The sequence below is a fragment of the Trichomycterus rosablanca genome, chromosome 5 (assembly GCF_030014385.1).
Source record: "Trichomycterus rosablanca isolate fTriRos1 chromosome 5, fTriRos1.hap1, whole genome shotgun sequence".
Taxonomy (NCBI): domain Eukaryota; kingdom Metazoa; phylum Chordata; class Actinopteri; order Siluriformes; family Trichomycteridae; genus Trichomycterus; species Trichomycterus rosablanca.
Window position 1 is genome coordinate 12306419 of NC_085992.1, and position 27022 is coordinate 12333440.

The 27022-nt window shown below is 38.2% G+C and overlaps 1 protein-coding gene across 4 annotated transcripts in view; it reads left to right on the plus strand.

Annotated features, from left to right (window-relative positions):
- The first annotated feature begins 3413 nt into the window (after window positions 1-3413).
- esr2b (estrogen receptor 2b) overlaps window positions 3414-27022 on the plus strand; it is a 33552-nt gene continuing 9943 nt past the window's right edge. For 3 of the 4 annotated variants that reach the window (XM_062995729.1, XM_062995731.1, XM_062995732.1), the window contains exons 1-6: window positions 3414-3477; window positions 15853-16309; window positions 16534-16733; window positions 19886-20002; window positions 20303-20653; window positions 23341-23479. In XM_062995729.1, coding sequence (XP_062851799.1) covers window positions 15912-16309; window positions 16534-16733; window positions 19886-20002; window positions 20303-20653; window positions 23341-23479 — 1205 coding nt within the window. In that variant the 5' untranslated portion in view covers window positions 3414-3477; window positions 15853-15911. The remainder of the gene's footprint in view (window positions 3478-15852; window positions 16310-16533; window positions 16734-19885; window positions 20003-20302; window positions 20654-23340; window positions 23480-27022) is intronic. The other variant, XM_062995730.1, reaches the window with a different exon arrangement.

Below are 27022 nucleotides of genomic sequence, written 5' to 3' on the forward strand. Positions count from 1 at the left end.
GCTCAACCAATGCAGCATTAAAATGTTAGTTAGTAGTTGTTACATGTACACTCAACAGTATGTGGACACCAGACCAAAACAATGGCCTTTAATATGGAGCTGTCCCCTTGTTGCAGCCAATGCTTTAACTTTTTTAGAAAGCCCTTCCTAAAGATTTTGAAATGTGTCTGTGTGAATATTTGCCCAATTTATTAAAAAAAGTGAGGTCAGGCACTGATGCTGGACGAGAAGACCTGGTTCTCAGTCGAAATTCCTATCACCCCAAAAGTGTTATATGGGATTAACTCAAGGTGATTGCTGTGTTCACAGGGGTTCTCATGTGAGAACTGAAAATGTCTTCCCAAATGTTGCCACAAAGTTGTGTTTTCAAAAAGTGCTGATGACAAAATAAAAGGTTGGCATGTATTACATACACTATATGACTAAGTTGTGGACACCTGATAATGAGCTAGGACATCTTATGTCAGAAACTTGGGCATTAGTTTTTTTTCATTTAGATTTAGAACTACAGTGTAAAGGCTACGTGTGTAAAAGACCCAACGTCGGGATGCAGGTACCTTGGTGTGTGTGTGTGTGTGTGTAAAAGACACAGATAAATTGTACCAGATTTAACTGCCAATAAGTTTAAGTATGTGCAGGTAACAACCATGTAGCTAGTGTATATATAAAGAGTTAAACCTGTCACCCTGCATCACTTGCTGTTACTTTCCCTCTCTGTCCTGTCAGCACATGCTGTACTTGTTTGTTCTCACTATTGACACACATCTGAAAATGCTCTGTCTAAATTAAAATATGTGGCCCTTAAAACAGCTCACTCCATCTTGACCTGTCACCCTAGTTCTAGAGTGAAGTGTGTGTGAATTAAAAAAAAGTCCATTATGACGCTGGAACATTTTAAAAAGCTTATTGTTTAATGTCAGCGTTTAATGTCAGATCCAGTGCATGTCATTAATAACAATCTTTAAGATTCTTACTTGTACTTTAAATCCCTGCTCTAAAGTGTTGTTCGTATGGACAGTTATTATTTTTTGCCTTTTAGTAAAAATGGAACACTGTCAGGGTGCATTTAAAGCAGTAAACAGACGTCCAGCCTTTTCGAATCGTAGGGAAATACTACATGCTGATCTTCAGAAGTGTGCACTTAGTCCCTCTCATTTTTACTTTTCCAGCAGGGATTTAGACAGGGCCTGAGTGACAAGCACTGATGATGGATGCCTAGCCAAAATGGATTCATGGAATTACACTGGAGCATGTTTATTTGCTTTCAACAATACAATTTTGCTTTGAAAAATAAGAAGAAAAGATGTTGATGTTTAATTGTGGTTGATTATTTTACTGGCCTGCTGAAAGCTTGAAAGAATGATACATTTTTACTGAACGTAAGGTTGTACTGTAGATATAAAATGTTCATACAGAGAAAACTGGTTGCTTTAAAATAACAAGCTTTAAAAGTGCTTACATCTGTTTTATATTAGTTAAATATTTTTTCTTTTTTTATTTCTATACATTTGACAGCTGTGTTGATTATATGTAATGGTAAAAATAATTATTATAACAGCTGATTTACACAAAATAGCTTGCTTTACATTCATACTCTGCTCTTTACATGTACAGTGTGTAAGGAAGTCTTACTTGTTTGCTATCTGTTCTTTTTGCACATTCCTATCCTATTTTGTAATTGCTTTAGCTTTAGAGACATAGAGGAGACGTGTAAGGTAAGAATTCCACTGTAAAGGATTGGTGTCTTTGTCCAGAGTGTGTTCCTGTCTGGCGCTTAGTGTTTCCAGGTGGTGCCGGAAACACAGCAGCCCTGTCCAAGATAATGCAGTTAATCAAAAATGATTCAACGGCCTTTTGTGAGTAAACTTGGACACTTTCACCTTCTAAGCCAAGTGTGCTAACACAGTTAGCCTCCACACTGCCATCTGTGGGTGCTAGTGTTTAATGAGGAGGATAATCTTTCTTATTGGATCATTAGAAAAGAGTCATCTCCTAAACCTGTATGTTTTCATCTCATTTACATCTCTTTCTATACCTGAAGTACCAGATATGTCCAGGAAGTACCAAATATGTGAACTTATGGTAGTCCACAACTTATGGCAGCCAGACACAATGTTGGCATCAGGCCATTTGTAGTAAGTGGATGTTAGTCTTCAACACTGGGGCAAAAACTGTCAAGTAACTGCATTAAATACAGTTATATTGAGATATAGCTGCAACACAAACATATATTAAATATCCAATTATGTGCCTGAACTCCCTCTCTTGCACAAACATTTTAGCTGCCCAACTATTTGTTTTGTAGTATGTTAGCTTGACACAGCCTCATGCAATCATATGGTTTGTTTCTCCAAAAATATTATCATTCCCATCAAAAAGTTCAGACGTTTGTTATTAGAAGGCTAACAAAACTAGCATGTGGCTAGCATTGTGAGTTGTGTAAATGGCTTTTCCGTAATTGTAATGAGCATGTATTCTAATTCATTATTTTAATAAGAACATATAACAACATATGTTAGAAGATTAAGGAACCAGCATGGACAAATTACAATTATTTTATTTGCCTAGCAAGTGTCAAGCACTTGAGTCGCTGTTAGAATCACCTACCTGAGGTGTTTTTAGGATTTTTATTTTCAGAAAACATATTACCTCGGTTCAAACCTGGATTCTCAGACCATGCTGAAACAAGTACAATCCTTAAACATCAAGTTTGCAATCTAAACACAGTGTAAAAGATTGACAGACCATGAAATCCACACTGATGTTTCTTTTATTAAAACTACTTCTCCAGGAATTTTATAGAACAATTAAAAGGTACGAATGTAAATGATGATTTATCTATTTCACTGTTGAGTTTTCTGAACTGGGTTTTGATTGCTGCCTGCAGTAGATGTTTACATTTTGCATCACACCATAGAGCTTGTATGGTTTAGCCTTCAAGACAAAACAAGCATCAAAATTGGCAAGAATTAACTTCACACATACAGATTTCTGGAGCTTTTAGATCTTGAATCATTTCTTATACCTGACAGTATGTAGGTGACAGAACTAACAATCAGTAAAGAAGTGGGTAATGTTAAAAAGTCATATTATGGGGGGCCATAATGTGTCTGACAGGAGAGATATAAACAAGGCAGCCCAGACCTGTTTTGTGAGTTGCTTTTCTCAAAACGTATGGCTTGTTTTAACTCTTTAAACAGTTTTCGTTTTATTGTGTTCTCCAGATATTTCCAGCATATTTGTAATAATAAAAACATTAACATTTTGACCATTGCTGCAATACCTTGTCTTACAGGACAACAGGCGGTTGCTGTTGCGCGCTCCCGCTTTGCGCGCACTCGTAGGGCCGTGAACGTCGCCCCGCCCCCTCCGCGCGCCGGTGATAGATGTTAGCGCGCGGGTTCCGTCCTCGCGCTTTCTCGGAGCGCTCACACGGTGCCTCAGAGAGAGTTTCAAACAGCTGTTGCACTTCAACCGGTGAGTGTAAAATATTACATTTGAACACGTACACGATTTATATTGACGTAAAATAGTGTTTATTTATTTTTTGTAACTCGTTTGTTCAAAAAAAAGCTCGAGTACAGAAACTACTGAACGATTTAACGGACATTTTCAGTAAGAGATTCTGAGGTAAAATTGTAACGGTCATTTTACTCGACCACAGGTGCTAACTTACCGATTTTTTTTTTTTTACTAATTACTATAGTTAATAATACTGAATAGCTTTAACATCTAGGTTAAAATAATTTTCTTCTTTAAAGTTGGGCGATATGAAAATACGATATCGATATTGCGATAAATTAATATAATGATACACTACCGAGGTGCTGTTGCTTTTTTAACTTTTAACTTACATTTTACATTTTATTTACATATTATTTTCTTTATAGATATTGTTAGATGATGTATTGAGTATTTGAATAAATATACAAAGGTACATTTTAGATAATGGTGCGGGTAGAGTGGGGACTGAAGACCTGGGTTCCATCCATACTTGTCTTTTCGGTGTCCTTTCTTCGGTTTCCTCTCAGGTCTCAGAACATGCTGTAGGTGGATTGGCTACGCTTAATTGCCCCATGATTAAGTAAGTAAAAGTGTGAAATCTTCCAGGGTGTATTTGTGCCCTGCAGCCACTGTATTAAGGTGGCGCTCGATGCACCACGACCAGCTGTTAGTAAAAACCTAAGCAGACCCTAAGTGAGGTTACAGTCTTCCATCCATCCAAACAGGTGGCAGTGTTCTGTATTGTAAGCCTTTATAGGAGATTGTTATATGCAGCTGAAAAAACTGGTGCAAAATGTGTCACATAAATATTGGGCTGCAAACAGGAGATTCTGTACATTTTATTCCAGACCTGATGATGAAGCTGGACTGTATAAAACCCTGCCACCTGTATGTGTGTGAGCTGTCTGTCTTTGACTTTTTTGCTGCTACTTGTTGACAAAACCTCAGCAGAATAAATAGTGCAATACAATCTGTAGTACAAAAGTCTTGAATTTAACAGTAAATTATTTTTACTTACCTTTTTAACCCCAGTGAGGATCATGGTGGGTCCAGTGCCACATAAACTGGGTGCAGGGCAGGAACACTCGTTTACAACTATGGACACTTAAGATCAGCCAATACACATCATATTTGTTTCAGTAGGTAAAAGAAAACTAGATTACCCAGATGATACCCATGGTCATGGGAAGAACATGCTTGACTCTTTAAACACCCACAACAATGTCTCTGTTAAAGTCACTCAGATCACATTGTGAGAGGTAAATTGTCATCTGTGTTCTTTTTTATTTTAATTTGTCTATTTGTTTATGATGCAGTTTCATTTAATTATTCATTTGACCTTTAAACAAGAAACAATCTTTAGATGTGCAGTTGTAAACACAATACTATAATTACAGCATAAAATGTGATAAGACAATAGGCAATAACTGACCAAAGTTGTATATCATCACATGTCTGGATTATTTCATATTACCTATAATTGTTTTATAACTCGTCTGTATGATTAATGATAGCATAAGACACATGTTGAACTGGCGTAATAAATTTTAACAGCTTAAAACTGGTTATAACAATTTTTAAGAGGCTAGTTAAACTGCACAGACACTGCACACAGTAGGAGAATTAACAGAAAACAAAATGTAAAATGTTACATGTTTTTGCAATGAGTATTAATGGCAACAAATTAAAATTCATGTGCAGAATTCATAAAAAATTTTGGCCGTGATAAATATTTCGTAATAATGTTAATTAGTGCAGGCAAAGCAAAGGGCAGGAGTGCTCACGTTCTGGTGTGCTACTTATCACTGTTTAGCCAGAGCTGATAACGAGAGATGATAAAAAGCCAAAGATGGTCCTCATCAAAATCCTGCTGTGGTGAAATAACTTTTACACTGGTGAATTAACCAAAGTGGTTCAGTGCTTGGGTGGAAGGGACATATTTAGAATAGGTTAAAACAGTTCTGAATAACAAAAACCTGGCATTGTAACAGGGGTGTGTAGACTTTTTTACAGACTGTATTTGTGCCTAAAATCCAACTAGTAGGCATTAAAAACACTTTTGGAGAGATAACATGGAAACTTGTTTTTTTTCCTTCTACGCTGTGCTACAGTGCAAGATTTAAACAGCACCAGTAGCACAAAAACAGCATCAACCAACACAATGTATTATTTATAAAGTGCACCAGTTAGAACCACAGTTCTAGAGTTACAGTTTAGAACGTATTATCATGGTGTGGCAAGATTATGAGCAACTAAAAACATTAGCAGCAAATAAGGAAAATGATTAAAATAAAACTGAAAACTGAACCAAAGTGTGAATGAGCATTATGCTAACTCTGACTGAAGCTAAGCGCATCACTACAGACTAGTCTTTAAGGCAATATTAATACAACACTGGATGGCCAAAAGTAATTTGACACCTGATCATGTGCTTGTTGGATATCTCTTTTCAAAAACAAATGGTATTAAAATAAATTGACCTCTATGTGATCTTTTCAGCTATAACAACAACCACTGTTCAGAGAAGTCTTTTCACAAGACTTTGAAGTATGTCTCTGGGAATTTGTGCCCATTCAGTCAAAGGAGCATGTCTATAGCTGGGCACAGCTGTTGGTCAAGAAGACAATTGATGGTCTAGTTCATTCCAAAGCTGTTCACTGGGGCTGAGGTCAGGGCTCTGTGCAGACCACTTGAGTTTCTTTAAACCAGGCTTTTCTTCATATCTTTATAGACCTTGCTTTGTGCACAGTCGTGCTGGAACAGGACAGGACCTTCCCTAATTTGTTGTTGCAAAGTTGAAAGCATATCTTGTCCTTGATATAATTGATTTGTTACATCTGTAAGCAATTGTTCTGGTTAAAACACATGAATTTAAATATTAGAAGGGGTGTCCCAGTCCATAAACTGTACATGCAGTCTGCACAAATACAGCAAATGTGTTGTTTTAATCTGCTCAATCTTTATGTCACATAAGGTGCAAATGGTCGATTGTAAGTACATCTAGTTGCTTGGAGCTGATGGTTGTAAGTCTTTGGTATACTGATTCTGGTTTGCCTGGTTCACTTTCGGTGTAATAGCATGGCACACAACACACACACACACACACACACACACACACACACACACTGAAGGCTGTAAGGTTAAAATAATATTACAGTAGTTAACAGAATATGACAAAAATTCTGCTTTCTATAATTATTCTTCTATAATCTATTAGTTCTCTCTCTACCTGGTTTCCTCTGTCCTGTTTTTTTGTATTTTTGGGATTAATTATTCTTTCTTGTCCCTTCATGTCTCTTCTTTCACTTTTTTTGTATTTTTTATATTTCCTTTCTGGCAGAAAGCCACCATCTCACCTCCCTTTTCATCACTGAGAAAAAAAGGTTGCTTTTCTCTCCTTCCCTCCACACACTCAGAGAGATTGGCACTTTTAAGCGCCAAACTTGTCTCAATTAAAAAAGGCAGAGGGGTGCCAAGGACTGCAAATGTGGGAAAGTTGCTATGTTAGCATGTGCATTGTGTTAACCAGCATGTGTGCACTGTCCGATTATGTTCATTGGTTATTAAAGTATGTGTAGTAGAGTTCTTAAAGAAAGCTTTTAGAATAAGAATTACAGAATGGTTACAACAAAGCCTTATTAGGATGGGAAGCAGTTTTTGGAGAGAGTGTGTGTGAGGTATGAGTGTGTGTGTGTGTGTGGGGGGGGGGGTGTCTTGTTCTGTCCTTGGCCCTTTGTTCACCGCCAGTATGTTTTTCTGGCTCTGGTTCAGCATAGAAACTGGGAGGTGGCAGCATCAAAAGTTTTTAATTACAAACCTTTTTTATTTGATAAAAGGAAAAGTAAGCTCCTCATAATATTGTTCTCATAAAAAGTCCATGATTTATATTTCGTTAATACACCAACAAAGAGAGCCTGATGAGAGCTTACAAAGTTTCTGTAGTCCTGTCCAATGATATGGGCCCCCTGAGCAAGACCTTTAGCCCTCAATTAAGCCTAAGCGCAAGGCCCTTAACTCTCAATTGCCCAAACTGTATTCAGTCATAATTGTAACTCACTTTGGCTTAAAGCATCTGCTAAATGGTGTAAATGTGCAAAACTAGTTCGTGGTTAGTTAAAATTCTACATTCTGGCAAGTGGCAGCAGAACCTTAAAAGCAGTCTTAAGCAAATGTAAATTACTAGGTTCAAACTTGAGAACAAGTAAAATGTGAATAGTTTTGCCATGTCACATTAAAACGCCTCCAGTTATATCAAACATGTTTGTTTTTAATAACAGCATCTCAGTGCACCAAATAGAGGAAAATCTGACACTTAAATGTGACAAGCATCCATTAAATTTTACTTTATTTGGGGAGGTAAGGATAAAGCCTTTAAATGGATTGGTGGTCTGTTCAGGGTATTCCTGTGTGCCCAGTGTTTCCCAGTAGAACCAGGCATGCCGCGACCATATCCAGTATGAAGCAGTTAATGAAAATTGATTAAAATTGTGTTTTACTTGGGAATTACGGAACAAATTGTACTAACAGGGTTTTTTTAAGTGCTTGCTGTAGATTTTCCCTTTTAGTTTTTGAAAAGTCTCCCTTCACCTTCATGATTGTGTAAAATCTTTACAACAAAGACAAAGTATTTTTGTAATAAAACCAGAACTCAAATCAAAAACATTTTACTTCTTTGACTTTAGAATCTGGAACTAACTTTACATATACAGATTTATAGTGAAGTGACATTATTTTTGACCCTGTATATTTTAAATATACATTTGTATATGCTTATAAACATATTTTTGTTGATATTTCTAAGAACAAAGCCAAACCGTAGATGTGTTCTATAATGACTTAAGTATTTATAGCAATGCACTTAATTGCAAAAAATGTCATTTAGAAGAGGGTTTCGTAACATGTAAACTCTGATGTATTCTAGGTCCAGACCTAGTAGATTGGGTGTGTGGGGAGGTTTACCACTGGTCTCAGATACTCTTATTAACAGAGTTGGCAGTGAGCCTTTTTACCTTTACCTCCTCTGCTCCATTTGCCAGAGCAACCATTCAGGTCACACATGCATGTACACACACACCGCCTGGTCAAAGACCAGTGCCATTAAACTGAGGCTGTTACACGCCATGGTTCTGTGTTACAAGCTCCTTTTTAACAAGCCTTTCAGTGCCAGTTCCTTAAGATGCTGAAAACAAACCAGTAGCCCAATAGCTGCTGACATTATGGACACCAGCATTACAATTACCAGTGGGCACCATTATAAATGCTGTTACATTCTGGTACCTTGGAGGCAATGTATGTAGTTAACTAGGACAATGCACATTTGGGTTAAATAATGTTTACAGACAAGTAAAACATAAGTACTTGCCTGTAGTTTTCACTATGCTTCAGAAATCCTCGGACACTCATCAGGTTAAGGTTGATATTTTAAAAGATTATCACTACCTATATTATTCTATGTTAGGATTCTAACATTAAAACATGTTAGAACATGTAAAAACATAAACATTTTATGCAAAAGACACTAAATAAAAATGCAGAAAATGAAAAAGCTAAAAAATTTGAGCTTTGCAAAGTTCTGCCACTGGTCCTTTAGAAGTCATGCTACATTTAACAGTGGGCTGTAATAGCCATAGTTGAGGTCATTATGGAGCCACCCTGGACGTGGCGCAGGGTGGACACACATATACACACACACACACACACACACACACACATACACACACCCATTCACCTATAGGGAAATTCAGTGTCTCCAATTAACCTGACTGCATGTTTTTGGACTGTGGGAGGAAACCGGAGCTCCCGGAGGAAACCCATGTAGACACGGGGAGAACATGCAAACTCTGCCCCGCCTGGGGATCAAACCCAGGACCTTCTTGCTGTGAGGCGACAGTGCTACCCACCGAGCCACATATATAGTAAGTTATTACTATAATAAGTTAGTGCTTAGTAACACCCTCATTGGTAAATAACAGCTTGCAAAAGATTTTTGTAGCATTCTTGGAATTGTTCTTGGGCTGGCTTTAATGCACAGCATGTGAAATATCTAAAGATTTTAAATGTCTTTTGGATCATTGTCCTGTTTTTTTACATGTTCAGTTTTCTAACTGTCACATCTGCTTCCTAAAATTGTATATTTTGCTTCCTGAATTGCTGATCTTTGGTGGAATGTATTCATTCATCCTGTGTCACTGCATAGCATGCATTTTTTACTGTTACTGAAGTTTGCCCCAATTTAAAACACCTGAACTTGGTAATTATGAGGGGTGTCCACATACTTTTAACCTTATAGTATTCACTACTCCTCTTTGATTAAGCTTATGCTGAAAGCTCCAGTAAGTGCCTTATATAAATAGAAACACGATACTTCTGCATAGCATGATTAATTTCAGCCCAAAACACATTTTATGATACAAACTTAACTAACCAATAGGTTTCATGTTTTAGTTTTTATTGTTTAAATGTAAATATGTATTTTACATGGATGTTGTTTAAAGCTGGTATATGAATATTTAGACATGTATGTTGTGGAAATAATGTTGTAGAAGTCCATTAGAAAAGTAGACTACTAGTCCAAAACTAAGGTTTTTTAAAATCATTATTCACATTTTTTTGGCATTTCTGTTAAAGGTTTAATGAACCATGTCAACTAAAAAATAGTCATTGGTTTAGTACTAAAAGCCTTAGCTGGAAAAACCCATTAAGTTAGAAGTTAGATTTTGGGCATGTAACAACAGCCTTTCGAACTAGCAATCATTTGTAGTGCAGTTTTTTTATCATGGAGAACATGCAAACCCACTGTGCCACCATGCCACACACACTGAAGAAATTCAGCTTGCTTGTTTGAGTAATTTTAAAGCAATGCTTCAAAGGTAAACTGGCCAGTTTAGAGTGTTTGTGATTTTGAACGTTTCTGTGAGCCTTAATAAGCTGTCTGTGTTCAACATTTCCTTCACTGTTAAAAAGGTCAGAGAAGACGTGAACAGTTGGATGAAGCTGCAATATTGGTGGACACCTTGAATAAATGTAGCAAAATGAAATTTTCTTTTTAGACTGCTTTTTTCATTACCTTTGCATGCAGCTGTTGGGCTTGGATAATACTTCCTCACCAGACTATAAAGTAGTCAGAAAAAGGTGACATAGTTCCTGGTCAGTCAGGAGACCAGTTTATATGGTGTTACGGTCTTTTACTTTTGTGTTTACATTGTTTTCATTCATTAATTGTCTGGTTTGCCACTGCTCTATCTACTAGCTCGCCAGTCCATCACAGGGCGAACACACACAGTTTGTGCAATTTTAGTAGCTCCAGTTGGCCTGACTGCATGTTTTTGGACTTGTAAGAGGAAACCCCAGCACCTAGAGAAAACCCACGCGGACACAGGTAGATTATGCTAACTCCACACAAATTGGACCCTGGCCATCTGGCCAGGAAATCGAACCTAGGCCCTTCTTGCTGTGAGGTGACAGCGCTACCCACTGTGCTAATGGATATGGTGCTAATTGACTTGTTTTTTCATATCCTTTTTAATCCTTCCAATTCTTTTGACCATCACGACCATGCCCACTGCCATTCATGACTTCTCCAGCACATTCTGCAGTGTTTGATACCAAATATAAAGTGTCCACTTGTTCCAATCTTCTACCTTCCACCACAATTCTCAATACTTTTTCAATGTTCATCATCACTTTCATTTTTGCAGCATTTATAAGCATGTTAGATTCATTCACATCTCCATAAGATACAACAGCTACTGTAGTTCTTCTGATGACGTGACCAATAATACAATGTCATCAGCATAAGTGAGATTGCTAATGGTCTTTCCACCAATCCTAAAGTCTCCACCTAATCCTTGTAGCGCATTTCTCATCACTCTTGAGGATGTAAAATAGACATGATGAGACGTTACATCCTTGTCGGATTCCTTTTTTACCATGAACCATGCTGATTTGTGAGCATGTTGTTGCCTATACACATTCCTCAGTAGTTAGACCAGGAGCAAGGAAATCTGATCTCTAGCATAGTTATCCATAACTGGTCACACTGTACCATGTCAAATGCTTCTGTAAAATCAATGAAACATAAATACAGTGAATGGTTCTTTTCTCTTGCTTTCTCCATGATGACCCCAAGGTTTGTGATCTGATCCTGCATGCCTCTTATTGGTCTAAATCCAGCTTGTTCTTGGGCAGTCTCTTTTTTGAGCTTGGTTTGCATTTGTTTTAGGATTACTTGCAACAAGTTCTTGCTTGCATGAGAGACCAGTTCAGTGGTCATGTAGTTGCTGCGTTGGAGAATGTCAGCTTTCTGAGGCAGTGCATTGAAGCCTGAGTGTGTCCATTTTTTCTGGACAGATCCCAGTCTTCCAAATTTGTCTTGCAGGTCTTATGTAGCTTGTTCAAAGGTATCTGTCCACCAAACCTGGGCAGTTCAACTGCTAGAAAAAAAGGGTGAGCTGTCCCAACATTCATTTGATTTATGTTTTTTTTTCTTCTGCTCAAATGATAATATTGTATCCCAAAATTTATAGTTATAATTTATTGGCTGACAGGGTACCCTAGCCAATTGGACTTAAGATAAAACCCTATCGTGCAGTCCTGATATGAGGAAATTTTTGAAATACTCCCACTTGAAAGATTAGTGGCTCACTGAGAGGAGACAGAGAAAAAATTTAGATGCACATGTTTTTTTTTTTTCTTATGTTAATAGCTGATGTATTAGCAAAAATTGTAACTGATTAATGATTAATGGCAACAGCTGCTCTGGAGGTTTCTTTCAATTTTAAATATGTGTATAATGTCCACTGTGTTAAAATGTTATTAGTACAGAAGTAAGTGTAATGACTAAGTGGCCAACCACTTAATTTATAGTTCATTTAACTAACACTGATGGGAAAATCCAGGACCAAGTTAAAGTTTATTAGTAAATTACAAATTTTGGTGTAAAATTGAAATTGTGTATTTTAAAGTCACAAATTTGAAGTATCTGTGCAAACGTCTAAGAAACAAGACTACTACTATTACTGGTATTTCATATCTCAATTATTGCTTGGACCTAAAGTGGAAATTAGGCTCAGCAGTTTGAGCCTAATTGCTGGATTTTTGAGACTAAGTTCAGGTCGTAGATGTCACTGCATTGAAGAGAAATGCCTCAAATAGTCATGTGTTAAAAAAATCTGGAAACAAAAAGCAACCTTTGATTCATTACTTTGGTCTGAACCTGTTGCAAACACATAGATACAAAAAGGTACATTGACACATGTTTATGCAGAGTCGGTATGACCCAAAAAATAACTCCTCCCAATGCTTGGTTTCTCTCTACTCAAGCTTTTAAATTTTAGCACAATCTGAAAGTCCATAAGAGTGAATTTATTAACTGCAGTGACTATGTTGCAGGCATGGTTGGATGTCAGGGGCAAATTATTATTAATAATAGTGTTTAGACCTTAAATCTTTTTTAATTTAGCATCTGAGCTACAGACACGATTGATTTTAATACCCCCTTCAACCACAACACTGAAAAATCTTTACACTTAGTGTAAGCATGCAGTGTAGTCATGATTAATGCACAGCAAAAAATCCAACCAATCTTCATAGAAATCAGAAAACGTCTTGAAAATGTCATGAACCACAAGTCTGTAACTGACTACTTTCCACATATCTAGCATTTTCCATTTACTTTCCATTACATTGGTTTAACACAGTTGGAGATTTATTTCAGATGCACCAACTAGCTACTAGCTCCTGGTCACAGGATGACATCCTGAGTAAACTGATGCTGCACTAGCCAGTCACCATCACCAATTTTTATTTCAATGCCCTGCCAAAAAAAGCAATAAATAGTGCTACAGGTTTTTAAAAATCACCAAATCCACAACAATCCCAGCTGGATCTCAGTGAGGCTGAAAGCTCTGTTAACCGAATGGGTTACATTTTGGCCATAAAGTGTGCTTCCTCTAGTGTATAGCTTAAGTTGATTAAGATGTTTTTGAGCAACCAAGATCCATTTTCGTCATCTGTAACAGTCAGTCCCGCACTGAAATCTGTTCCTAGATTTAGACGCTTGATTCCTTTCTGCTTTGTGCTGCTTTCGACACTGAATCATGATAAGCATGGTTCAGCTCGTTCTTTCTGTCACTTGCTGTAGCTTTGTTTACACTCAGTCTGTCTCTTTGTCTATTGACTTTGTTACGCAAAAGGCATCAGAAGCCAAGACCTTTGTCATGGTTTTTGGTTTTTCCTCATAGTTCAAGGCCGTTATCTTATCCGACTCCTAAAAGACAGTCATTTCAGTTAAAAGTACTGCCACTGTATGGAACAAAAAGCCTAGTGATGTACTACAGATGTAATATGTTCTGAAAAAAAATAAGTGCAACAGGACAAACGCGCCTGGATCTGACACTCGATCGTAATAACGGACAAACTGCATTAAGGCACCATATCAGTGGTGAAATAAGTCTCTTCTGGACCAGTTATCCTGTCCTGTTTGTGTGAGAATTTCTCAGGAAAGAGCAGTGTAACCCTTTTAAAGTAAAGCTTTGTAGGATACAGCGACCCTGGATCTATTTCACAAAAATACCTCAGAAGAGCTCAGGCTGAAAAACAAAAGTGCTCATCGTTTACTGAGTGAAAATGATGCCTTTCTACAAAAAGGCAATTTGGAGTTTAGAATGAAATTGTATCTTTATTACAGATCTGAAAAACACACATCATTAAGCAGGTTTGGGTATCTTAAGTATTTGGCCTTAACCACAAAGCCCTTTGACAGTTATCTGAACAGGGTTCTGAACACTCAATTGCTTCCAAGGTATTCACTCATAAATGTAAGTTGCTTTGGACAAAAGCATCTACTAAATGCCACAAATTTAAATGTAAATGCCTCACACACTACCATGCGTCACTGCTGTAACAACCTCTGCAAAACAACATCTATATACGCCAGAGGCATTTCGGAAACAAGTGCTGTGGACTGGTGAAGTTAAAATGTCACAATCACCACTGGTGATTTTAGAAATAAAATCACCAGCATTTGTTAAAAATAACACCTTGTTTACTGTTAGGCATGGCAGTGGATTTTAAGTGCTTTGGATCCACTGTGAACTACCTTCAGTTCCACAAGCTAAAGCTTTTGGAATGGCCTTAAATTGAGTATTACTAAACACCATCCTGTGCATGCTGGATGGCCCAAGTAAATCATTTACAAATTAGAAACATTCAGCAAGAACTTTCAATGTTTCTTTTACGTTCTGTATTTTGATACTTTGATATTTTGATGTTTTTGTATTCTATTTAATTCAATTTAAACTAACTGCGTATTAGTGTTTTTAGAAAATTTAGAAAATCGAAATATATCATTCAAGCAGGTGTGCCCAAGATTTTGCATATAATTGTAAGGTAAATAGGTTTTATGCACAATGATAGTCATTGATGGAAGTTTATGTCTGTCAAAGTTTTGACCCCTACCTTAGGTCATAATAAATTATCTGCGTAAGCGCTAGTAAGGCCTGCAGACTCTGCCTTATGTTCTTACAAAATTGTGTTCCAAAATGAATTTTATAGATCCTGTGTAACTGAACATCTTGATACTTAATATAAAAAAATGAATAACACTTGCACAATGGTCCTCATACCTCAAATATAGTCAATATGTAACAGGGTGGATGCTGAATGCATATTCAGCAGAGCACCTCATTTAGAGACGTGCCTTTTCCATGACCTAGTTTGTCTAGCGGAAGAGGCACAGTGTCACAGTGGGAGCAGTCATTCTCTTAATGACACCTGTAACTCGTAAGCGCTAATGTGCTTCAGGTGCAAAGTTCACTATATATAGTGACCTCACTCTACACCTTTTTTCTTGAAGCTGTAATGATGGACTATGAGGTTCACTCCAGTTTTTGCAGATGATGGATGTCAGCATTCTGTTTATTTTTACTGGAACTCGGACCAGTTTTTATGGTTTGGGCATTCCACTCTCCCAAGACAAGCTTGACTTGAGGCTTAAACCACCAAAACTGGAGCGAGTTCCCATAAAAATAAACAGAATGCTAACATCAATCGGCAACTAAAACCAAAGCCGAAGCCCAGTGATAGATTGGCACCACTCGAACCAAGATAAAGTAATTGATGCAAACAAAATGAAATTATTGGTGTAGTTTGGTTATTTTATGCTTTTATATGTCTAAATTTGATTGCTTCCACTTCTATTGTTACGTATACTATGTGTGTCTTATCTATGTTTTGATTGTTTGTTTTATTGAATTAAGGTATTTTAGTTGTTCTTCCAGTTTGTGTTGTTGGTAAATTCTGCTAAGCATCTTAAGCTGCATTTTATTATTATTTATTCATTCTTTTCAGGTCAGTGATGGTTATAGGCCATTAAACCAGGTTCATTGTCAGAGTTCTCCACACTGGCGATGAGCTCCTTTTCTGATCCTGTTCTGGAATCAGGATCTCCGATCCTGCAACAAGCAAAGGGTGTAGAGCGTGAGGAGGTGCCACCGCTATACCCGGCGCTCTATAACTCCTCTTTGGGGATAGACAGAGGAGCAGTTTGTATCCCTTCTCCATATGCAGATAACGGTAATAAAGAGTATAGCCATGCCGAGTTAGGAGCGTTAGCCTTTTACAGATCCTCTGTGCCTGAGCACCCAGCAATGGCGCCGCCACTTAGCCCATCGATCTTCTGGCCCTCACACAACATGCATTCCTTGCCCTCTCACACCTTGCACTGCCCATCAGCGCTGGCATACACTGAGCCACCCACACATACAGCCTGGGGTGAGGCCAAAATGCACACACCTGGAAGAAGCAGGTAGGCATGCCTTCTTAGAAAGTTTAACAAACATTAACAACAACATTGAGCATTAAGTTAGCCTGAAGTTAGACATTTTATAAGCAATAAGGGAAATATAATTAGTCCACTTAGTCAAGAGTTCACATACTTTTGGCTATATACACTGTACTTTAACTACCATAATGCACATTTTAAATTGAATAAACTAGAATTGACATCTATTCCACTCTCCCTCTTGACAGTTCTTTTCCATCTCATGGAAAGCTTTACGCAAAGCCACTAGAAGACAGTGAGGAAGCTTTGAGCTCTTCTTCCTCCTCGGGTGTTGTGTCAAAAAGTGACATGCACTTCTGTGTTGTGTGCCATGATTACGCTTCAGGATACCATTATGGTGTCTGGTCCTGCGAGGGCTGCAAGGCTTTCTTTAAAAGAAGCATTCAAGGTAACAGCAACATTTTTCATGTATATAATATGGAAAAGGACCACAATTTGTGTATTATTTGAAAATCTTTACATGTGAATGGATGATGTTATTTGCTAATGCTAATGTTGTTTGCTTGTGTTGCGCCAGAAAGGGTAACAGGCATAAAAAATTTTCAAAATCAGGTATGTGGAACAAAGGGAAAAAAAATATATATGTATATACAGTGTATCACAAAAGTGAGTACACCCCTCACATTTCTGCAGATATTTAAGTATATCTTTTCATGGGACAACACTGACAAAATGACACTTTGACACAATGAAAAGTAGTCTGTGTGCAGCTTATATAACAGTGTAAATTTATTCTTCCCTCAAAATAACTCAATATACAGCCATTAATGTCTAAACCACCGGCAACAAAAGTGAGTACACCCCTTAGTGAAAGTTCCTGAAGTGTCCATATTTTGTGTGGCCACCATTATTTCCCAGAACTGCCTTAACTCTCCTGGGCATGGAGTTTACCAGAGCTTCACAGGTTGCCACTGGAATGCTTTTCCACTCCTCCATGACGACATCACGGAGCTGGCGGATATTCGAGACTTTGCGCTTCTCCACCTTCCGCTTGAGGATGCCCCAAAGATGTTCTATTGGGTTTAGGTCTGGAGACATGCTTGGCCAGTCCATCACCTTTACCCTCAGCCTCTTCAATAAAGCAGTGGTCGTCTTAGAGGTGTGTTTGGGGTCATTATCAGGCTGGAACACTGCCCTGCGACCCAGTTTCCGGAGGGAGGGGATCATGCTCTGCTTCAGTATTTCACAGTACATATTGGAGTTCATGTGTCCCTCAATGAAATGTAACTCCCCAACACCTGCTGCACTCATGCAGCCCCAGACCATGGCATTCCCACCACCATGCTTGGCTGTAGGCATGACACACTTATCTTTGTACTCCTCACCTGATTGCTGCCACACATGCTTGAGACCATCTGAACCAAACAAATTAATCTTGGTCTCATCAGACCATAGGACATGGTTCCAGTAATCCATGTCCTTTGTTGACATGTCTTCAGCAAACTGTTTGGGGGCTTTCTTGTGTAGAGACTTCAGAAGAGGCTTCCTTCTGGGGTGACAGCCATGCAGACCAATTTGATGTAGTGTGCGGCGTATGGTCTGAGCACTGACAGGCTGACCCCCCACCTTTTCAATCTCTGCAGCAATGCTGACAGCACTCCTGCGCGTATCTTTCAAAGACAGCAGTTGGATGTGACGCTGAGCACGTGCACTCAGCTTCTTTGGACGACCAACGCGAGGTCTGTTCTGAGTGGACCCTGCTCTTTTAAAACGCTGGATGATCTTGGCCACTGTGCTGCAGCTCAGTTTCAGGGTGTTGGCAATCTTCTTGTAGCCTTGGCCATCTTCATGTAGCGCAACAATTCGTCTTTTAAGATCCTCAGAGAGTTCTTTGCCATGAGGTGCCATGTTGGAACTTTCAGTGACCAGTATGAGAGAGTGTGAGAGCTGTACTACTAAATTGAACACACCTGCTCCCTATGCACACCTGAGACCTAGTAACACTAACAAATCACATGACATTTTGGAGGGAAAATGACAAGCAGTGCTCAATTTGGACATTTAGGGGTGTAGTCTCTTAGGGGTGTACTCACTTTTGTTGCCGGTGGTTTAGACATTAATGGCTGTATATTGAGTTATTTTGAGGGAAGAATAAATTTACACTGTTATATAAGCTGCACACAGACTACTTTTCATTGTGTCAAAGTGTCATTTTGTCAGTGTTGTCCCATGAAAAGATATACTTAAATATCTGCAGAAATGTGAGGGGTGTACTCACTTTTGTGATACACTGTATAAATACATACACTGATCAGCCATAACATTAAAACCACCTCCTTGTTTCTACACTCACTGTACATGTTATCAGCTCCACTTACCATATAGAAGCACTTTGTAGTTCTACAATTACTGACTGTAGTCTATCTGTTTCTCTGCATGCTTTGTTACCCCCCTTTCATGCTGTTCTTCAATGGTCAGGACTCTACCAGGACCACCACAGAGCAGGTATTATTTGGGTGGTGGATCATTCTCAGCCCTGCAGTGACACTGACATGGTGTTGTGGTGTTAGTGTGTGTTGTGCTGGTATTAGTGGATCAGACACAGCAATGCTGATGGAGTTTTTAAACACCTCACTGTCACTGCTGGACTGAGAACAGTCCACCAACCAAAAATATATCAGCCAACAGCGTCCTGTGACCACTGATGAAGGTCTAGATGATGACCAACTCAAACAGCAGCAGTTGATGAGCGATCGTCTCTGACTTTACATCTACAATGTGGACCAACTAGGTAGGAGTGTCTAATAGAGTGGACAGTGAGTGGACATGGTATTTAAAAACTCCAGCAGCGCTGCAGTGTCTGATCCACTCATACCAGCACAACACACACTAACACACCACCACCATGTCAGTGTCACTGCAGTGCTGAGAATGATCCACCACCTTAATAATACCTGCTCTGTGGTGGTCCTGTGGGGGTCCTGATCATTGAAGAACAGGGTGAAAACAGGTTAAAAAAAGTATGTAGAGAAACAGATGGACTACAGTCAGTAATTGTAGAACTACAAAGTGCTTCTATATGGTAAGTGGAGCTGATAAAATGGACAGTGAGTGTAGAAACAAGGAGGTGGTTTTAATGTTATGGTTGATCAGTATATATATATATATATACATAGCTGTTGTGTTTGAGCCACAGCTTTGAATTAAATACATGAAATACATACATTGAATTAATTTAGATTAAAACATAAAACATTTATTCAGATAAAACATGTATCTTAATAAAAATCCCCGAGGACTTATGTTGCTGTGCAGCAAACACTCTACAAGCTGCACAAATGTATTTGATTGGGTCAGAATTCAGAACTATGGAGATCTGTTAATGCAAGTCCCACAGTGGTCTAAAATTGTTCATCACAGTTCTACACCCCACTGTCTCTTCCTGAGCCCTATTAAACTGATCAGTTATTTACAGAAATAAAGTGTACAGGTATTCCTAATAATGTACAATTTGAAATATGAATGACAGAATAGGCTTGTTAAATGAACGATATTTTTCAGCTGCACATATCTAAATAAATAATTTTTTGTCTGTTAAAGGTCACAATGACTATATCTGCCCAGCCACTAACCAGTGTACAATAGACAAGAACCGTCGCAAGAGCTGTCAAGCCTGCCGCCTGCGCAAGTGCTATGAAGTGGGCATGATGAAGTGTGGTATGCAGCTCAGAATGTTTTTTGCTTGAGTCAGTCTGGTACATTTTTAGAAATGGAATACTGAAGCTGGGAAGGTTCCCTCAATGAAACATTTTGTGTACTTTGTATGCGTTTAAATGACATATTTCTACCTTAAAATCATGATGTTCCGCTAAGGATGCCTTCCCAGGTACAAACACAGGTACCTTGCTGTACTTTCATTTTGTGTAGAGAGAATCGAATTGAGGACAAACTTATGAAAGTGTATATTCTTACTGTGAAAAATGAGTTAATTGCATCTAGTTCTGTTTGTAACCACAGGAGTAAGACGAGAAAGGTGTGGTTATCGGGGCACCCGTCACCGGCGTGCGCAACAGATCAAAGACGGCTCAGCTGGACCTGCTGGCGTCAAAAGTCATGCCCAGCAAAATCATCGGGCTCCACTCCATCTCTCACTATCGCTCCCAGATCCCCGGGTTTCACTGGAGAGCCGCATTTTAGGTTTATCCCCTGAGAAGCTGGTGCAGTGCATCCTGGAGGCTGAGCCACCACAAATCTACCTGAAACAACCGATGAAAAAACCATACACAGAGAGCAGCGTAATGATGTCACTGACACACCTCGCCGACAAGGAACTGGTCCTTATGATCAGCTGGGCCAAGAAGATCCCAGGTGTGTGTGTGTTTGTGTGTAAAATAATGTAGCAATAAACCTAACCTGTCACTTGAAAGCCCAGATAACCAAACTCAAGCTATGGATGGATGAATGGATGGATAAATAGATGGATGGATACATTGAAGGTTGAATAAATAGATGGATGGATAAATGGATGGATGGATACATGGATGGATGGATACATTGAAGGTTGAATAGATAGATAGATGGATGGATGGATACATGGATGGATAAATAGATGGATGGATACATTGAAGGTTGAATAGATAGATAGATGGATGGATGGATACATGGATGGATAAATAAATGGATGGATAAATAGATGGATGGATAAATGGATGGATGGATACATTGGAGGTTGAATAAATAGATGGATGGATAAATAGATGGATGGATAAATAGATGGATGGATACATTGAAGGTTGAATAGATAGATAGATAGATGGATAAATAGATGGATGGATAAATAGATGGATGGATGGATACATTGAAGGTTGAATAAATAGATGGATGGATACATTGAAGGTTGAATAGATAAATAGATGGATGGATGGATACATGGATGGATAAATAGATGGATGGATACATTGAAGGTTGAATAAATAGATGGATGGATACATTGAAGGTTGAATAGATAAATAGATGGATGGATGGATACATGGATGGATAAATAGATGGATGGATACATTGAAGGTTGAATAAATAGATGGATGGATGGATGGATACATGGATGGATGGATAAATAGGTGGATGGATACATTGAAGGTTCAAAAGATAGATAGATGGATGGATGGATAAATAGATGGATGGATAAATAGATGATGGATGGATAAATAGATGGATGGATGGATACATTGAAGGTTGAATAAATAGATGGATGGATGGATGGATACATGGATGGATGGATAAATAGGTGGATGGATACATTGAAGGTTCAATAGATAGATAGATGGATGGATGGATAAATAGATGGATGGATAAATAGATGATGGATGGATAAATAGATGGATGGATGGATACATTGAAGGTTGAATAAATAGATGGATGGATGGATGGATACATGGATGGATGGATACATGGATGGATAAATAGATGGATAAATAGATGGATGGATAAATAGATGGATGGATGGATGAATAGATTGATGGGTAAATAGATGGATGAATGCATGGATGGATAAATAGATGGTTGGATAAATAGATGGATGGATACATTGAAGGTTGAATAGATAGATGGATGGATGGATACATGGATGGATAAATAGATGGATAAATAGATGGATGGATACATGGATGGATAAATAGATGGATAAATAGATGGATGGATACATGGATGGATGGATAAATAGATGGATGGATAAATAGATGGATGGATAAATAGATGGATGGATAGATGGATGGATAAATAGATGGATGGATAAATGGATGGATAGATGGATGGATAAATAGATGGATGGATGGATGGTTGAATGGATAGATGGATAAATGGATGGATTGATAAATGGATGGATCCATAAATGGATGGATGGATGGATGAATAGATGGATGGATGGATGGATGGATTTGAACAACACTGAATAGAATAGGCTCTCTTTTTGAGATCTCTTAGACTTGAAAATTTGCAGCACAAATGCAGCTGTCAAATCTGCAGCAATTATGTATGAAGCGATAATGTCAAAATGGAACAAAATGTCAAAGGAATGTTTCCAAAATCTTGTTGAATCCATGCTACAAAAGAGTAAATGGTGGACCTACCCCAGTACTTGTAATGCCAATAGTCTCTGGTGATTGTTTGTTCGTGGGATTATATGAAATTAAGAGGTTAAAACTTTCCTTCAGAGAAATGTACACTATAGACTAAGTTGCTAAATAGGTTAATTTTACCCAGAATTGGAAAAAAAAACAATTGAAAGGAAGCACTATCCAAGATGAATGTGACCTTTTTAAAATAATAACACTTAATAATGTAAAAAATACCTACAGAATATCTCATTTGCAATAAAACAATTAAGAAACAGAAAATGCATGGTCAGCACCTAGAGGCTGCCGTCATATCACTCAGTTTTATTTTTCCTAATTAAAATCTGTTTGAAAAAATAAATTTTCTGTTTGAAGATGAATATGCTACATTACAAATTACTGTTGAAATTATTTACATTACATTTAATAAACAAACAATAAACAAGAAAGCATCATGCTGCCTTTAGTATCAAACTGGTTGTGTCAAGCATATCCAGCAAGCCTAGTCACAGCAGCTAGAAGATTAAATCTTATGACATATTAGCCATATCAGTGCTGTCCACACTGTTTACTTGCCCTGACATAACAATCTTCTTTCAGAAAGAGCCTCATTTATGACCAAATTTATCTGTCAAGCTTTTCAATTCCTTTACGATTGATTTTACCTACCATTTCACATTGGCATTGACTCGAAGCACAGTCAGCATAATTTGCTATAGCCCTGAATAAAGGCTACTTGAATGAAAATAGAATTGACGGATGTAATGTTAGGCTTTGTACGTCGTAAATTCAAATCGTGTATCTATTAGGTCACACTGTCGATCCAGATACCATTTAGACAGAAAATGCATGTTACAGCATGATGTAAACAGACTTATTGTAAGCACATATTTTGTGTGTGTGTGTGTGTGTGTGTGTACTGTCTATTCCTTTTGATTTTGATAGGTTTCGTGGAGCTGAGTTTGTCCCATCAGGTGCACCTGTTAGAGTGTTGCTGGTTGGAGGTGCTCATGCTTGGCCTAATGTGGAGATCTGTAGACCACCCTGGGAATCTCATCTTCTCTCCGGATCTTAAACTCAGCCGGTAAATTCAGTCTGTGGTGTTTCATAGTAGAGCTAATACAATCAAATTGCATTGTAATATTTGCAGTATAGAAATCGGAACATTTGAAGATATCTGGTTTATTAAGAACCAAACTGACGCTTTATTTTGGACACAATCTGAGAAGTACCAATTTTCTGAAAAACACAATTATGTTGGAAGAACTGATGGTAAAAGATGAAGAAGTCAGCCAGTGAGATGGATAGAAACAAATAGAGGAACAATTAAATGAGCCAATAAGAAGTCTGAAGACCTGAACAGTAGACAAGATAGTCAGGAGAAACACTATTCATATGGTTACCAGGAACTGGAATTGACAGCACTTTGTAATAAAAGTATTTAATAAAAAATATAATTGAGCCATAAAATAATTAGTTTCCAAACTGTCCAAATTTCCATAGGACCGTCTCTGACCAGATATTATTTAGGTGCTGGCTCTTCTCAGCACTGCAATTCACAGAAACATGACATGGTAATTTTGCTCTGTGTGTTGCTCTGGTATGAGTGGATCAGGTGCAGCAGCAGCAGTACCTATTTTCCCTATTCATGCACATTGTGTCCCAATCCCAATGTACAGGGTGGGCCATTTATATGGATACACCTAAATAAAATGGGAATGGTTGGTGATATTAACTTCCTGTTTGTGGCACATTAGTATATGGGAGGGGGGAAACTTTTCAAGATGGGTGGTGACCATGAAGTCGGCCATTTTGGATCCAACTTTAGTTTTTTCAATGGGAAGAGGGTCATGTGACACATCAAACTTATTGAGAATTTCACAAGAAAAACAATGGTGTGCTTGGTTTTAACGTAACTTTATTCTTTCATGAGTTATTTACAAGTTTCTGACCACTTATAAAATGTGTTCAAAGTGCTGCCCATTGTGTTGGATTGTCAATGCAACCCTCTTCTCCCACTCTTCACACACTGATAGCAACACCGCAGAAGAAATGCTAGCACAGGCTTCCAGTATCCGTCGTTTCAGGTGCTGCACATCTCGTATCTTCACAGCATAGACAATTGCCTTCAGATGACCCCAAAGATAAAACTCTAAGGGGGTCAGATCGGGAGACCTTGGGGGCCATTCAACTGGCCCACGACGACCAATCCACTTTCCAGGAAACTGTTCATCTAGGAATGCTCTGACCTGACACCCATAATGTGGTGGTGCACCATCTTGCTGGAAAAACTCAGGGAACGTGCCAGCTTCAGTGCATAAAGAGGGAAACACATCATCATGTAGCAATTTCAAATATCCAGTGGCCTTGAGGTTTCCATTGATGAAGAATGGCCCCACTATCTTTGTACCCCATATACCACACCATACCATCAATTTTTGTGTTCCAACAGTCTTGGAGGGATCTATCCAATGTGGGTTAGTGTCAGACCAATAGCGGTGGTTTTGTTTGTTAACTTCACCATTCACATAAAAGTTTGCCTCATCACTGAACAAAATGTTCTGTGTAAACTGAGGGTCCTGTTCCAATTTTTGTTTTGCCCATTCTGCAAATTCAGTGCGCCGATCTGGGTCATCCTCGTTGAGATGCTGCAGCAGCTGGAGTTTGTAAGGGTGCCATTTGTGAGTAGCTAATATCCGCCGAAGGGATGTTCGACTGATGCCACTCTCCAGTGACATGCGGCGAGTGCTACGCTGTGGGCTCTTGCTGAATGAAGCTAGGACAGCCACTGATGTTTCTTCATTAGTGACAGTTTTCATGCGTCCACATTTTGGCAAATCCAACACTGAACCAGTTTCACGAAACTTGGCAAGCAGTTTGCTAACTGTAGCATTGGAGATGGGTGGTCTCGTAGGGTGTCTTGCATTGAAATCTGCTGCAATGACCCGGGTACTGCGTTCACCAGACATCAACACAATTTCTATCTGCTCCTCACGTGTTAACCTCTGCGACATGTCAATGGCTGTAAACAAAGAGAAGCTTGTAAATAACTCATGAAAGAATAAAGTTACGTTAAAACCAAGCACACCATTGTTTTTCTTGTGAAATTCTCAATAAGTTTGATGTGTCACATGACCCTCTTCCCATTGAAAAAACTAAAGTTGGATCCAAAATGGCCGACTTCAAAATGGCCGCCATGGTCACCACCCATCTTGAAAAGTTTCCCCCCTCCCATATACTAATGTGCCACAAACAGGAAGTTAATATCACCAACCATTCCCATTTTATTTAGGTGTATCCATATAAATGGCCCACCCTGTAGTCTTTGACTAGTGGACACTTTTTGGCCACAGAACGCTTTTGGTTTTATATTTAAGCTTGGAGCGCTGTTCTGATTCCAACATTTCCTCTGAGGTTTTAAAAAAACCAACATCACTGCTGCATCTAACATACTTAAATGAAACACACATTTAGATCATTACCATGTTAGTGCCATTGCAGTAAAGAGAATGGTCTTCTTCCTGACTAATATCTGGTCAGAGGGAGTCCATTAATGGATGAACAGAATAACAGATGGTCAGTTACTGTCTGTAATTGTATATCTACGAAGTGCATTTATTTGATAGGTGTATCTCATAAAATGGGCAGAAATTCTTTAAAGGATAGGTGAACCTGAAAAAGTAGGCAGGGAGTGTAAAGTCTAACAGCACACACACTAACATACTATAAAACATTCACAATGGAAATCAGGATCATAAAGACATGCTGGGTTCCTAGACGTAGATCATATTAGATAGGATTAGAAATAATCTTGGTCTTTATTGAAGTATATAAATATTGCTACCTTAATTTTACTTTGACGATCTGTGTTGACTTCTCTGATCATGGCGTCCGACCTTGTTGACCTTCAGTGTGTATATAAAAATATATATGCTTTTTTGTTTTGTTGATGTTTTGTTTGGCTGGAACGGCTGCACCAGGTTTTTCTTAACATACTAGAACAAAAACAGTACACGCCTGTGCATGTGGGACTTTGTTTTAAATTATACGTGCTTTTGTTCTTCTTTAAGTTTATCTGAGAATGTTCTTGCAAGCTAGTGTTACTTAGTGTTAGTACGTTTGAGTTTAGTAAGAGTGACTGACATGAACTTGCACACCACTGAAAATCACAGAACAATGAGCATGTTTATCTGAGAACAGCAGTTTAAATACAGTGTCAACGTTCTGTGACAGTTCTAAGAAAATGTTAGTTTTTTCCACAGTGGAATTAACTGGATTTTTATATGAATTGCTAATTAAATTTTCTTAATTCAAGTTATAATAATAGAGATGAATTCCCAGTCTTCACTAGTAATAATTAATTGATGTGTTCAGCTAAATCCTGAACAGAACAATTGTTCATGTATTATTAGTTTATCTTCAGTGTCTATATCTTTATCTGCTTAAAGTATTTTACATATTTCTGCCCAAATAATTTCAAATTACCAATGCACAGAACAACCATTATTTTATTTTTGGAAAGCACTTCTTTTTCTGTTAACAAAACAACTTGTGTTCCTTTTAGTAAGCACATACAGAGACTTAAACACATTTAGGAGGTTTTTAAGCAGGTCTTTTTTTTTTTGGC